Consider the following 16,375-nt stretch of genomic DNA (forward strand, 5'->3'; position numbering starts at 1 on the left):
AAGAAGAGCTGCTCAGGAAGCAGCAAGCGCATCAACATCTGACCAAACAAATACTAAACGTAGAGAGAAAGAGGATGAAAACTAGGAATGCTCAAATCAAGTGTATTCACTGCATGTTATCGTGCAGTGTGCTGTTAGTGTAAAAATACAATCATTGTCTTGCAGTTTAATCCTCAAATGTCCATCCTTATATCTGAGAAGTATACGAGAAAGTCTAGGGGAGACCACTCCCAAGTTTTTGTATGTGTGATCAGTCGTTAAAATACCTTAAAGCAGGTAATAAGGTGTTTAATATAAATTTATAGGTGCATCTCAATAAATTAGAATATTATCGAAAAGTTATTTATTTCAGTAATTCAATTCAAAAAGTGAAATTCAAAATTCAGTATCTCAGAAAATTAGAATATTACATAAGACCAATTAAAAAAAAAAGATTTTTAATACGGAAATGTTGACTTACTGAAAAGTATGTCCATGTACGCACTTAATACTTGGTCGGGGCTCCTTTTGCATGAATTACTACATCAATGCAGTGTGGCATGGAGGTGATCAGCCTGTGACACTGCTGAGGTGTTATGGAAGCCCAGGATGCTTTGATCGCGGCCTTCAGCTCATCTGCATTGTTGGGTCTGGTGTCTCCCATCTTCCTCTTCATAGATTCTCTAGGAGGTTTATGTCAAGCGAGTCTGCTGGCCAATCAAGCACAGTGATACCCACCATGGTCATTAAACCAGGTATTGGTACTTTTATTGAGATGCACCTCTAAGTATTTTTGTTGAAAAGGAAACCTGCAGCTATTCCCATCCTCCATTTTTGTTCACTATTCATTAACTGTAGCCAATCAATTTCAGTTAGAAGAGTAACATAAACTCAGATTATGGGGTGATAATTCTCATTCCAGTCATATCTCACTCATTTGTGAACCAATTCAGTGTAAACAGCAAATGAGACAATAGAATACAAAAACCAAGAGATGACCTGATGCGATTCTGACATTCAGCTTTCAGATGGGGTTTCTGCTCCACTCCCCTACCACCATTTTTTCCAGAAAGGATTCAGCGTCTGATGCTTTGGTAATTGGAGTTCACCCTTTTGGTCTTGGTTTTTGGGAACCGCCATGCCAGTTTGTCAGTCTCGATGCACTGACTCTGCCTTACATGCAATCAAGTACGTTAGTTAAAACACCCCCACAGTTTCCAATGCAGCATACTTTTCAATCTCAGATCTACTTCACCACTGTGGGCTTGACAGTACTAAATGATTTATTCATTGCAGAGCCCACAAATGAGTCTGGCGCTTTCTCTGAGGAGGACGGCGCGTCCACCAGAGTGCTTCAAAGTTATCTTTCTGTCTGTCTTTTAATAATATCACCAGTACAGATCAAGCCTTGATGTCAGCAGCTGACTCTTGTCCAATGATGTAAAAATTCAAGTCAAACACCCAAAAAGTAGAATCAGGAGATGAAATTTCATAAGTGTTCAGAGGCAAAGACAAAGACTAGTCAAAATCAAAGCAGAGGTGTGAAGAAAAAAAGAACAGGAAACAAACACTATTTCCGCAATATATAAAATCTTATTAGAGTCCCTACCTTTCAAAGATCCAAGAGGACATTGGGAAGAAGATCTCTTAATCAATATATCAGAAAAGGAGTGGAAGGTAGCAAAGCAGAGAATTCACTCGAGTTCTATATGCGCAAAGCATAGAATTATTCAACTAAAAATTATATATCGAGCTCATCTGTCTCGCTTAAAACTGTCCAAAATGTTTCCAGGCCAGGATCCGACCTGCGAGCGCTGCAACCAAGCTCCTGCCTCACTGGGTCACATGTTCTGGGCCTGCACCAAACTAACATCATTTTGGACAAAGATTTTTAAGTGCCTCTCAGACAGCCTTAGTATCACAATCCCTCCTAACCCACTAACAGCTGTGTTTGGTGTCCTTCCAGATGGACTTGAATTGGAGAAGGACAAACAAACGGTGATTGCATTCACTACACTCTTGGCACGCAGACTTATTTTGTTAAATTGGAAGAATCCTAATTCTCCTCTTATAAGTCAGTGGGAAACTGATGTTTTATATTATTTGAAATTGGAAAAAATCAAATTTTCAGTTAGAGGATCTGTACAAAATTTTTTCAAAACTTGGCAGGATTTAATCAATATTATTTTAGAATAAGAGAATTAACTATTATTGTATTTAACTCCCTTCTCCATCTCTTATTTATATAGATATTTACTTCTCCCCTTCTTTTGTCTAATGTTGCCTTATTAAAAAGCTTAAAGAAATTTTCCTTTAGCTAAGCTCTCCTTCTCAGGGATGGGGTTTGATTTGTTTTCAAATTTGTTGGGTTATAAATGGATCTGTTTGTATGGAATGATTACAATGAAAATTAATAAAATAAAAATATAAAAAAAAAAAAAAAAAAAATAATATCACCAGTACAGATCAAGCCTTGATGTCAGCAGCTGACTCTTGTCCAATGATGTAAAAATTCAAGTCAAACACCCAAAAAGTAGAATCAGGAGATGAAATTTCATAACTGTTCAGAGGCAAAGACAAAGAGTAGTCAAAATCAAAGCAGAGGTGTGAAGAAAAAAAGAACAGGACATCCAGCAATTGAAGCCAAAACCAAACTTGGGATACTGGGGGCTGCATAATGCCCTATTAAATATGGAGATCACACACCATGAACAAATAACTGGCAGTGGACATTGTAACTATAAACAGTATTCCAGCATAAATATTATAACACTACAAAACGATGAGGGTTGCAGCCATAATGACTACTGCCTTTTCTCACCACAGATTCTTGTAACTTGAATAGGTCATTTAGACTCCATGTTTCTGATATTTCCCAAGATGCAAGAGAAGGCCATCCTGAATTTGTCCTTGACAGATGCTTCCTTTAGATGTTGTGGTGCAACCTCACTACTTGTGTTACTCTTCCATGTCTGGCCAGCAGAAGACTATGCCAGTTTAGATAAGCACAATGTGACCAGTAGAGGGCATCACTGAGCCTCAAATCCTCAAACACAACAGCACCAACACAAGTCCCAGGTTCAATAAAAAGGTTTATTTTAAGAGAATACCCCCAAAGGTTATCCACAAGCACACACTTAAGACATAATTTGCTCTTCTCCCTCTCCTTCTTCCTCTCCTTCCACTGCCTCTCAACTCTGGCTCCCTGTAGGGAAATAGAGTAACTCTTTTCATCTACGACTTGGAAGTATTTCCAAGTCACATGGAAGTCCCACTACATAGGAATGAAAAATTCACACAGCACCCCCTAGTAGCACCTATAGGGAAAAAAAACAGGGGCTGTCCCACAGGACTACGAATCCCAGCATGACCTATAGTTGTCCAAATGTAAATCGAAGCCCAGGGATGCTGCCACCTATCGTGACGGGTGAGCAAAGAATCCAGTCAAGTCATCTCTTCTTGTCACTTGTCTTATTTTTGATATTTCTAACATTAAGGAAAGCTATTTTTAGGTGTTACTCATTGTACTTTTGTATTTAAACTTTGGGTTAGAATTTACATTACTATACATTTTTATTTTTACACTATTTCTTGTTCCACTGTGTACATTTCTAAACCTAGCCTGTCCTGAATTCTCTGTCCCCCCATTCCCAAATTTAAACAATCCTCGACTAACCTACTCATCACCAAAACATTGGTACCCCTCTGCTTCAGATGGAACCCATTGTGGTGGAACAGGTCCCATCTGTTCCAAAAGTAGTGCCAATGCTCCATAAACCAATACCCTTCTATCCTACACTAAAATATGAGCCACGCGTTAAGCCTTCTAATCTCCTCAGTCTTACCTGGATTGGCATGTCGCACAGCAGAACTTCGGAGAAGACTACCTTGTCAGTTCTGCTCCTCAGCCTGGTATCTACTTATGTATACGAGTACCATTTTGTTCAAGGGTTTTGTAAGAAATAAATAAAACATTAAAAAAATACTCAGGCATTAAACCATCAGTGTCCCTTTATGCCTTAACCCTTCAACGTCAGCCCCATTAATGTCCATTTCCTGCTATTTTGATTTAAATGACTATAACTTTATCATCCTTCACTGAATTTTCATGCTATACCCCTAAAAATAAAGGTCATACAATTCTATTTCAGAATGTTTACATCAGGAGAATTAGTCATGTTGTAGTCATATGTTGCACCAGAATAGGTTGGTGAATTCAGTAACATTTTTATCAAAAAAATGTACTTTGAATGTTCATATTTTCATGGCTATTGAAATAAGCTTCCAAACACTGTAAAAGAGTCAGTGAATCTGTCAGAAACACCCAGAAAATATGAATATGTACAGTTAGTATGTCTTGTTTTACTGTTTTGAAGCAGTACAAAAACAGGATTCTTTTCCTCCTCTTTTACTGCTTTCTAATATGTATCCATAGCGTAAATATCCATTATTGAAGGACCCTGGCCTGTGTATCATTTTGAAGGACAGATCGTGCTCTGTCAGAACACATAGAGGTGGTAAAGAAATCATACTGCGTATCCTAATTACGACACCAGTAGCTGCAAAAAGAGAATAGGTTCTGAAAATTAGAAAGTGGAAAACATAGAAGGTGGTATGTGGTGTCATTTAAAATTTGAAAATCCACTCGCACAAATTTAGTAGATAATAGCCTGTCCATGAAATTGTACACAATTGAATCAGGATGGTCAAGATGTCCAGGTGTTGTTAATGTGATGAAGCAATATGAACATCTTTGAAGGAAGAAAAAAAAACTTTACAGAAACTAATGAATTTATGCTGTTTTTTTAAAAAAACAAAACAATTTGCATTATTGTTTAGTCCTGCTGGTGGGTCCAAAACAATGGGGCTGAGTTTAAAGGGTTAAAGTAAGGCAATATCAGCAAAACTAATAAAGAAAATGGAGCAAAGCATTTTGCGTAGTGAATAAATCACTATAGAAATGAAAAGTATTATTAAAGCTATAAAGTAATTTCAAAAAGATTGGTTTGTTAGGCATATACTATACATAGTAAGTGGAAGATATTTAAGTAGTTTCAGAGTCTAGTTAGAGACAACAGGAGGGTCGAACTTTAATATGATCTGAGAAAGCTAAACCGGTTTGCTTACATGTTTGAATTATTTCAAATAAATTTCAGACATGCATAAGATGAGTAAATATCTTCTAGAGCCATGTGACTGGCAAAACACAACAAAGTAAACACTTTGGGCTAAAAAGGAGTGCTGACCAATCAGAAAAGAGCAAAAAAATAGATAAAAAGAGCAAAATTTTAACCTGACTGGTAGAAGTGTCCTGGCTGAGCTGGAGGTCAGAAGCACCAGACAGACTGAGTCTCACTGAGAAGCTGAAAAAAAATCAAGTTTACAAGTTTAACTTGTGTGTATTTCTGGGTAAGATTTATTTATTTCTTATATAAGCTTGGAGCTAAGTTGTACATCTATGACTAAAACAACATAGATAGATAGATAGATAGATAGATAGATAGATAGATAGATAGATAGATAGATAGATAGATAGATAGATAGATAGATAGATAGATAGATAGATAGATAGATAGATAGATAGATAGATAGATAGATAGATAGATAGATAGATAGAAGTGGGAAAAAGACTTCATGGGAAGGAAAGGAGCGGACCTTCACAATACTGTGAGGTCTGCAGAAGCAATGCTGGATAATGTTGTCTTTAATGGAGTGCCGCAATGTCCCAATGATGTTGTCTGCTCTCTGTAATATCTGTTTTAGGTAGTTGCAGTCAGAGACACTGCAGTTGCCAAACCAGGAGATGATGCAGTTAGTCAAAATGTCCCTGTAGAATGTTGTGAAAATAAGGGCAGTTAGGCTTGCCCTCCTTAGCTTTTAAAGGATGTGGAGACGCTGCTGTGCCTTCTTTACTGTGGAGGTGGTGCTAATTACTAAGGTCAATTGACAGGTGCACACCATTCCCAATGAAGCCTAACACCATTGCGTCATCAGCTGACAGACTTAATGATGGCGTTAGAGCTGTACACAGCTGTACACTTGTGAGTCAGCAAAGTGAACAGAAATGGGACAAATAACACAGTCCTGGGGGAGCCAGTGCTTAGCGTAATGGTACTGGAGATGGTGTATCTGATATGGACTTCCTGGGGACTCTCTGTAGTTAAGTCCATGTTCCAGATGCATAGGGATTAGTTGTAGCCTAGCAGACTCAGCTTCTGGGGGATGATGGTGTTGAATGCTGAACTTACTTCTATAAACAGACTTCTAGCACAAGTGTCTTGTTTGTCCAGATGGGACAGGGCCAGATGAAGAGTAGATGAAGTGGCTTCCTCACTGGAACAGGCAATGATTCATATTACAGTTTTACAGTATAAAGTATACAGTACAGTATAAAGATCTAGTAGATTTAACCATGATTATATTACTGTTGCAGCATAATCTAATATTTCTGTACAGTTAAAGAAATCTCAAGTACAATTACTATATTTGCAAAACTCGTAAGCCTTTCTGGCTCATCTATGCTAATTTTTCTTTACTGAATTAGAATTTTAAATCTGTTAAATTTTTTTCTGTCATCAAAGTTTTCTTGTTTAGATTCATTGATACCACTATGATTTACATTATTAAACCTTGTCTGTCCCAACCTTCTCCCCTATGTCACCATCCTTAATCCACAGTTTAAAAAGTGCTTAGGCTACGCTAATAAATGCAAACATCCCCAGTGTTGCCAGGTTCCTGCCATTACAAAACATATCTGAAACATCATAAAGTTATGACACCCCTAAAAATATAGTTAACCTCCTCACATCCTTTGTGATTTATAGATTAATGAGTGTAATAGTCAGAATAATGGGTTGATGAGCTTTGATGGAATGAATGTTCTGCTTTTACCAAAATTGTTCTAATGTTCTAATCTCTTACAACAGCGTTTCCCAAACGGTGGGTTGCGACTCGGCACTGGGTCACGAAAGTACAATGCTGGGTAACCTAAAACATTATTGAAAATCTAAATGTTTCGTTTTTGGGTTTTTGTTTTTTCACGAAACTCTAAAATATAAATAAATAACTTTGAACCAACTTTGATTAATTTTTTTTTTGCTTTTCTCTTTCAGGTAACTGACTACTGTCCAATAGCTGCAATAATGGTGAGTGACTTAAACATATCTAACGTTGAAACAGCTATCTGTGTTGGGGCCTCTCAGTACTTGTTTAGACTGAAGCATTGATTATTATGCTAATGCATTGTATCTAATGTTTTAGTTTTGCTCTCAGTTTGTATTTTGAATTATTTTTTTTTCGTTGTAAGCAAAGAGAAACGACACAGAAAAGGGTTTGGGGTTCTGGTTTTCTCTCAAACAATAATATTAATATAAACCTTTTCTGCCGGGTGCTTGGCATCGTGTTGATTTACTTCCATATTTATGTGAGAACTCCTCCCAAGAAGTTACTACTATCATACAAGCAAACAGAAAACACATCCTTAGCGCAAGAAACACAATACCAGGAATATGGATGAAATTATTATTTTCTAATCCCTTTAACTTTGTAAACATGGAAACTATGTTTATAAAAATAAAAATATCAAAATATTTGCCACTTCAAAGTGGGCATTCGGTAGGCTTTTATTTCCGGTGGTGCTCCATGCCCCATTGCCTTCATTATAAAACAGAAGTGTGGGTAAGAACTTTATTTAATTTAGAATCAGAATCAGAACCACATTTATTTTCATACATATACAAGGAATTTTATAGAAAACTTTTAACTTTAGACCACAATGTCATAAAGCAAATGGTTACTTACCATGGTTGTCAAGAAATAACATCAACTTGAAAAATGCCAAAGTTATTCTTTAACTGCTAAATAAGGGATTATACCGTATAACAAAGACTGTATAATAAAGTTGTGTGGTGGGATTTTTCATCTCACAGTATATCACAAAAATTGACAATATCCTGTTTCATATTTTTTGTCAGTATTTTCGAAAATGTTTTTATTATATGCTCCTATAAATTTTATGTTTTGAGAATCGTTAAATATTTGTATTTTCTGTTGTCAAAAATATAAATGTTACTATTAATAATATGAACACAGTAACTAGTACATGTTACAGTTAATATATGTATTGGGTTTTTATCCTTCCATTTGCAGCCCATAGTAAGTTCACTTGGCCCGCTGGACATGTACATCGATAAGAAGGAGGGAGTTGCTCTGAAGGCTGATAATGGAAACTACTTGAGCTGCATAGGAACTAATGAGTCGATGTACCTTGAACCTGCAAAAGCAAACAAAGACCAGTGGTGCAAATTTCAAGTCTCAAAATGCCCAGATGGGAAAGTCCTTCTGAAAGATCCAAGGGGAAAATATCTGAGTAGATATGATGAAGGTGGCATTCAGTACATTAGACCAGTGAAGTCTTCCCCAGATGATTACTGTAAATTTAGTGTCTTTACTGACAACAATAAGATCCTCCTCAGAGCTGACAATGGATTGTATGTGAGTAGAATACAGAGAGAGAGACAGAATATCGAGGCAGCAAAAGAAGGGCCAGATGAGTGTTGTAAATATGAGGTAAGCATTGGCGATGTTGTCGAACCATCTTTTACAATCCTCAGTATTGAAGTCAAAGATTTTCAGCCAGACAAAATCAAAACACCTACTGCTGTAACAGAACAAGCCTACACTAACAATACCAGCATTAATCAAAGCCACACTTTCAAACTGTCTTGGACTGACAGAACCAGTGAAACGACCACCTGGAACAACGCTTGGGGTTTCAGTTCAACGTTGTCTTTTGATGTACTATTTGTAAAGTGTAGTGCCACAGTGTCTTACAATGGATCATATCAGAAATCCTCTACCTTGGACAAGACAATAACAGTTGCTGATGAGACCACAATTACTGTTCCTTCAAGGAAAAAGGTTGTGGCTCAATTAATTGTTAACAAAAATGATAATGCTGTTGTTCCATTTAGAGCTAAAATTAAGAAAATCGATTGCAATGGCACTGAAACAATCATAACTGAAGAGGGAACTTGGAAAGGAATTTTATACACTAATGTGACTATTGACGCATCAGAACAGCCAATATAGAAGGAGGTTTAGGGACAAGCTTACTTTCACATGTTTGGTAAATCATTTTATTTGAATTCCAACTGCAGCTTTTTAGAATTACAAACAGATTCTGAAGATACATGAACACAAATATAATAGTTACTATTTTAACCTGTCATATGCTTTCATTGCATGATCTTCTTATTCTTACATCTGAACAATTTACTTACGCAAGCTCTTGTGTCCCTCAGACTAAATCTAACAACTTAAAAAATTACATTGTTGATTCAAAAAAGCTAACAACCGCTTTATTTGATTTGATTTTCCATCCATTTTCTGAATCTCTTACTTCCAGTATGCAGTAAATGTCACAGGGTGTCGGATCACATGACAGATGCATTGGGCAGCCAAGCCACAATGACATACACATTGGGGTACCAACATAAAAACTACACATCCTTCAAAAACAGCTTATTAAATCTATATTGAGTGAATAAACATTTCTTATCTTCTTCGCATTCAGGCATTTAATATTTACTTTACATTGTAGGACCAACATAAAAACTACACATCCTTCAAAAACAGCTTTGTCTACTTCCACAAAATGTTGTATTTATTTTACTGTTCATGCAATTTGAAATGTAGGCTTTACGAAGTTTCAAGAATTGCATTGAGGAGTCGTACTCGGAACAACCAACACCACAAAAACCAGTCATGACTCCAGAACAGCTGAATGGACGTTCATGTCTGTATACTACAATTAACTCAACTTCACTTATAGAGTTCATTTAGCTTTAAACATTTCATCATTAATAGGTGTTAGGGAATATGATTTTAAGATGTAGTAGAAATAATCAAGATTGTTGCTTCAGGGCGTTTTAGTTATCTTTCTTTCCTTTTAAGTTTCTCTGTTAAAATCATTTTCTGAATGATGGCTGCAGCATAGAATTGTGACTTTGCAGCATAGAAGTGTGACTTTTACAATTTTTATTTTGTCTTACTTGAACTTCTGATCTCGATTAAACTTGTAGTTAACCACAAAGAACTGGACATGTCTAGCAGACAGATGACATTAGAAATGAAAACCGCAAATGGGTAATCGGTCAACATTTCAATGGTAAACTGGTCCTTTTTCTGGACTTTCTTTCATTTTAAAAGTGAAGTTCTTGAATCTTTGACTACTTTTGAGTGTGAACACCTTGTGAACATCTACGAATATAGTCTGCCAAAATGACATAGGGCTACTCACCTTGGCCCTAACACCCTTTAAAATGTCAACAACTACAAGTGAAACCACAAAGAGGAAAAACACAAAGATCAGAAGATTCATACTGTGCAGAAACGCAAGAGAAGAGCCTCACCGAACGCTGTCACACCTCAGCCATCTGTGACAGTTCCTAGAAATATCCTGGTTTTACGGTGTGATTTTTACCGGAATTATTTGCCTTTTTATTTGCTTCTGATTATGGCATATTTAGCATGTTAAATCTATATTGAGTGAATAAACATTTCTTATCTTCTCCGCATGCTGGCATTTAATATTTACTTTATTCTGCCGCCTGGGTTGTAAATGAATAAAGTGGAGATGTCCTCTAAAAGGGACAGAAGTATCCAGCTGCAGCAAGGACAGCTTTTAGCCTCTGACAGATCTGCGTACCTCAGACACTGTGAAGCCCGCAAAGAGAAACTTATTACAGAAGCACAAGCATTCATTCTGGAAGAATGGAAAACTTTTGCCTGTTTGTATTAAAGTTGTCTTTGCTTAAACTTTCAATCACCATTACTATACGATACTATTCTTAACACAAAAATCTACCATTATCTGTTTTTTTAGATAATGACGAAAACTAAACTTAAACAGGCCATTCAGACCAACAAAGCTTGCCAGTCCTATCCACTTAATTATTCCAAAATAAATGAGTTTTGAAGGTCCCTAAAGTCCTACTGGCTACCACACAACTTGGTATTCTATGTGTCTGTAGTTATCTGAGTGAAGAAAAGATGTTTCCAATGGTGTCCCCATGTTCTTAATGAACTCATTTTAAAGTTGCCGTCTCGATCCACTAGACTAATTCCTTTCATAATTTTAAGCAATCATGTCTCTTAATCTTCTTTTACTTAAACTGAAAAGGCTCAGTTCTTTTAATCTTTCCTCATAACTCATCCCCTATTGTCCTGAAATCAACTCTTCTCTGGACATTTTCTAGAGATTCTATGTCCTTGTTTTAGCTTGGAGATCAAAACTGATACACAGTACTGAGACACATTACTCCAATTGAGGCTTCACCAGTGCATTATGAAACGTGAACATGACCTCCTTGGACTTGTACTCTACACATTGTGCTTTATAACTCACCATTCTGTTAGCCTTCTTAATGGCTTTTGAACACTGTGTGGATCATTAAATACGCCAGCACCTGTACTCAGTGTGACGCATATGAAAACGTGCACTGCCATAATCGCCAAGGATAAAATCTCCAGCTGTTTCCCTTCTGGATACTGCTCAGTCAGATGATTTCTTAAACACTGTTTGTGGTTTTAATGGACAGGTTCTTAAGGTGCAGCCAAGGATGTGAGGTTGTCCAACTAGGTAGGCTAGGGGTGCAGATAATGTTGTCCTTTTTGCCTCTTCTGACTGTGAACTTCGGCACATACTGTACTTTAGCAGTTAGCTACTGATTATGAAAAGGTTTCAATGAGGATCACCACCTCCAATTCTGATGTCATGGTTCTCTTTCCAAAAAGTATGAATTAGTCTCTCTAGGTTTGGGAGGAGCAACAGTCTTTATAAAAGGAGTGCAAGTATTTTTGGACCTTGTTTACGTGTGATGGAAAACTGGATAGTAAGATCAACAAGTGCATTGGAGTGACTACAATTGCGCTGCCTACACAGTACCCATTTATGATGATGAGGAGGGAAATGAATCTCAAGACCAAATGCTTTTCTGGTTTATCTACATCCCTATCCTCAGCTAGGGACAAGCAGCAGAAGCAAGGTTTCTTCACAGTAGAGCTGGACTGACACTTTGTGATAGGGTAAGGCACTCAGTAATTTAGGAGAGTCTCAGAGTAGAGTCACTGCTCCTGCTACTTGAGAGGAGCCAGTTGAGGTACTTTGGGCATTTCATACAGATGTTCCCCGGATTACTCACCTAGAGCTGCTAGGGGCTTGTCCCACTGGGAATTCCCCAGAAAGAGCTGAAATCTGTACCTAAGGACAGTGAAGTCTGGGCTGACCTGCTTGGCCTCCTGCCACTGCGAAACTCAGCCAGAAAAGTGGCTTCAGAAAATGAGATAAGATGAGCGGCAAAAAATTTTAGATAACCTGCTGGGGATATAAAACTGCCCAAAAAATTAAAGGAACACTTTGAAAACACATCAGATCTCAATGGGAAAAAAATCATGTTGTATATCTATACCAATATGTACTGTATTGGGTAATGTGTAAGGAATGAAAGGATGCCACATTGTTTGTTGGAAATGAAAATGAACAACCTATAGAGGGCTGAATTCAAAGACACCTCGAAAATCAAAGTGACAAAATGATGCAGTAGGTGGGCTAGTCCATCTTGCTGAAATTTCATTGCAGCAATTCCAAATCATACTCAGTAGTTTGTATGGCCCCCACATGCTTGTATGCATGCCTGACAACGTTGGGGTGTGGGGGGATGGGGGGGCATGTTCCTAATGAGATGATGGATGGAGTCCTGGGGGATCTCCTCCCAGATTTGGACCAGAGCATCACTGAGCTCCTGGACAGTCTGAGGTACAACCATGCGGTGTCAGATGGACTGAAACAAAATGTGTGGGGGCCAGTCAATGGTATCAATTCCTTCATCGTCCAGGAACTGCTTGCATACTCTCGCCACAAAAGGCCTGGCATTGCTGTGCACCAGTAGAAACCCAGGACCCACTGCACCAGTATAGGGTCTGATAATGGGTCCAAGGATTTCATCTAAATACCTAATGGCAGTCAAGGTGCCGTTGTCTAGCCTGTAGAGGTCAGTGCATCCGTCAAAGGATATGCCTCTCCAGACCATCACTGACCCACCACCAAACCAGTCATGCTGAACAAGGGTGAACCTGCTCTCATCTGCCAATTCTGGAATTCTATGACAAATGCGCACAGGGCCCACGAGAGGACTTCAGGCCCTCAGACCACCCTCATGAAGTCTGTTTCTGATTGTTTTGTCAGAGACTTTCACACCAGTGGCCTGCTGGAGGTCATTTTGTAGTGCTCTGGCAGTGCTCATCCTTTTCCTCCTTGCCCAAAGGAGCAGATATAACGGTCCGGCTAATGGGTTAAGGACCTTCTACGAGGGGCCCTGTCCAGCTCTCCTAGAGTAACTGCATGTCTCCTGGAATCTCCTCAATGCCCTTGAGACTGTGCTGGGAGACACAGACAACCCTTCTGGCAATGGTACATATTGATATACCACCCTGTAGAAGTTAGACTGCCACCTCTGTAGGGTCCAGGTATGCCCTCATGCTACCAGTAGTGACACTGACCGTAGCCAAACGTAAAACTAGTCAAAAAACAGATAAGGATGGAAAAATGTCAGTGGTCTCGACATGGTGCTCCATGTTCCTGAACATATCGGCAAGTGTTTCGAGGGTGTATGTTTTCCTTCAGATCTTCCACAGTGCAAGGCTTGTACCGATAGACTTTTCCTTTGAGCATATCCAAAGGAAAAAGTCTGGTGGAGTGAGATCCAGCGACTGTGGTGGCCAAAGCCCCTTTGAAATAACACTGTTGCCGAAAAAAGAGTCAATTTCTGCCATGGTGCTTACTGATGTGTGACATGTTGCTCTAACATGGAATTCTTACCATGAATTACAGTATATATGTGCATTGTTCACAATGATCTCTGTTGTTGAAACAACTGGAAAACTGGTATTTAGCTCTCCTGTTTATCCATCGATGCACACAACAGTCACATAGCCATCTGGACAATCCTAAAGGCATGCTTAGAACAATGTCCACTCCTAATATATGAAGGGGGGTTGAGAAATATTTTTTCCATTGTTGCAAGCATTTTTAATTAATATTCCACAGCAGGTAGAAACATAACTTTAGGAAACACTTTCCGTAAACCTCAGATATTTCACATGGATCCCCTAATCCAAACTTTCTGAGGAAGTCAAATGAACAATTTGCAGTCAAACTCACCTGAGAAGTTCAAAAACATTAAGACAGGTAACAAGGCATTTAATATAATATACATATTTATTGGTAAAAATTATATCTGAAGTTATTATCATACTCCATTATTATTGACTACTCATGAATTGTTGTCAGTCAATTCCAGTTTGGAGAGTCTTACAACCTCAGATAATTCATATTTCCAGTCATATCTCACTGAGGTACGAACCAATAAGTGTACGCAGCAAATAAGACAATGTCACCCACAAACAGCTGAGGCGCTACCCTCACCTTTCCAAATTAGATACCACAAGTGTATCTTGACATCCTTCTCTGAAAGTCACAAATAATAAAAATTAGACACCCTCCAAACCACAAGTGTATCTTGTTATCCTTTCATGAAAATTACAAACAAGAAAAGAACCAAGTATGGGAACACATTCCGCTCAATCTTTTAATAAATTATGATGAGATTCATCTTTCAGATGTAGTTTCTATTCCACAATACTACCACTAGTTTTTCCAGAGAGGCTGAGGTGTGTGATGCCAAGCTAATTGGAGTTCACCCCTTAGGTTTTCTGTATTAGCAACCACCATCCCAGTTTGTCAGTCTCAAGGCACTGTCCTTGTGTTACATGCAAAGAGCCAAATTAGCTGAAATATCCCCATAATTTGCAGTGCTTTCTATGTTTCAACTCAGGATCTAATCCACCACTATGGGCTTGCCAGGACAAAATTATTTTATTACTTGCTAAAGATGAAGAATAGAAAAGAAATTTAAAATATTTGATAACTGGTGAGGAAGTCAGGCTCTAATGTTGGACAGTTTGACATCTGAGTGCAGAGTGACGGGCGCTGAGCAGGCTCCTGTCAATCATGGAGAATCCACTGCATCCACTGAACAGGATCATCTCCAGACAGAGAAGCAGCTTCAGCGACAGACTGCTGTCACCGTCCTGGTCCACTGACAGACTGAGGAGATCGTTCCTCCACCATACTATGCGACTCTTCAGTTCCACCCGGAGGGGTAAACGTTAACATCATTCAAAGTTATTGTGTGTTATACCTGCCTTGCACTGTCCACCTTGGATTTTTTAACTTGCAGTGCATTTTTATCACTCTTTTATTAATATTGTTTTTATCAGTATGCTGCTGCTAGAGTATGTGAATTTCCCCTTGGGGATTAATAAAGTATCTATCTATCTATCTATCTATCTATCTATCTATCTATCTATCTATCTATCTATCTATCTATCTATCTATCTATCTATCTATCTATCTATCTATCTATCTATCTATCTATCTATCTATCTATCTATCTATCTATCTATCTATCTATCTATCTATCTACTTCTTCACTACAAGTAATGGGAGATGGGCCCCGATTATCTGGTGTGAAAGTACCATTTCTAATTTTGTGAATACTTCCTGTGTTTGAAGGCAGCTCTCTGGATTCCTCCTATGTCCTTCCTCAGGTATCGTCATGTGCGTCAACCTCTCTTGCCCGGTGCTTCCTATCTTAATCACATTTAACTGAGCAACCACAGGAAAACTGACCGATCAGAGTGAAGCCAAATCGAACAATCAGATTGGTCAGAGAAACCAGACAGACACACTGACATTGGTATTTTATTATAAAAATAGCTTGCAGAGCACACAAAACCAGAGAAACAGACTCAACCAATGTGTCTGGCACTTGTTCTGAGGAGGACGGCAAATGCACCAGAGTTCCTCAAAATGATCTTTCTTTCTCTTGATAATATCACAGTTAGACACTTGTTGACACCAACCTGCTCTTGTGCAAAAACGTAAAGTGGTGTGTTAAGCGCACAAAAAGTAGAATCTGGAGATGACAATTCAGATGCTTCAGAGGGCAAAGACAAAGAGTAGTGAAAAACAAAACAGAAGTGTGGAGAAAAAAAGAAGAGCACTTCCAGCAATTAGACCCAAATCCAAAGCCAGGATACTGGGGCTGCATGATGCCCTATTAAAAAGGGGAATCGCACACTGTGCCCATGTAATGGGCAATGGACATTGTAGTTATAACCACTATGCTGCTGCTCATATTACTAACACATCATTCATCTCATCAACAAATGAAAGTAATACTATAATTCAACGTACAAAATTTACAACTTAAAGGTAAGCCATCCATCCATCCATTTTCCAACCCGCTGAATCCGAACACAGGGTCACGGGGGT

General features: G+C 38.3%; 1 protein-coding gene across 3 annotated transcripts in view; it reads left to right on the plus strand.

The window, feature by feature from the left end:
* LOC114644913 (uncharacterized) overlaps positions 1-9,137 on the plus strand; it is a 248,549-nt gene extending 239,412 nt beyond the window's left edge. For 2 of the 3 annotated variants that reach the window (XM_051924485.1, XM_051924486.1), the window contains 2 exons: positions 7,092-7,124; positions 8,128-9,137. In XM_051924485.1, the coding sequence (XP_051780445.1) occupies positions 7,122-7,124; positions 8,128-9,069 (945 nt within the window). In that variant the 5' untranslated portion in view covers positions 7,092-7,121 and the 3' untranslated portion in view covers positions 9,070-9,137. Of the gene's footprint in view, positions 1-5,294; positions 5,389-7,091; positions 7,125-8,127 lie in introns of those variants that run through there. The other variant, XM_028792885.2, reaches the window with a different exon arrangement.
* The last annotated feature ends 7,238 nt before the right edge of the window (positions 9,138-16,375 follow it).

The sequence above is a fragment of the Erpetoichthys calabaricus genome, chromosome 3 (assembly GCF_900747795.2).
Source record: "Erpetoichthys calabaricus chromosome 3, fErpCal1.3, whole genome shotgun sequence".
NCBI lineage: Eukaryota > Metazoa > Chordata > Cladistia > Polypteriformes > Polypteridae > Erpetoichthys > Erpetoichthys calabaricus.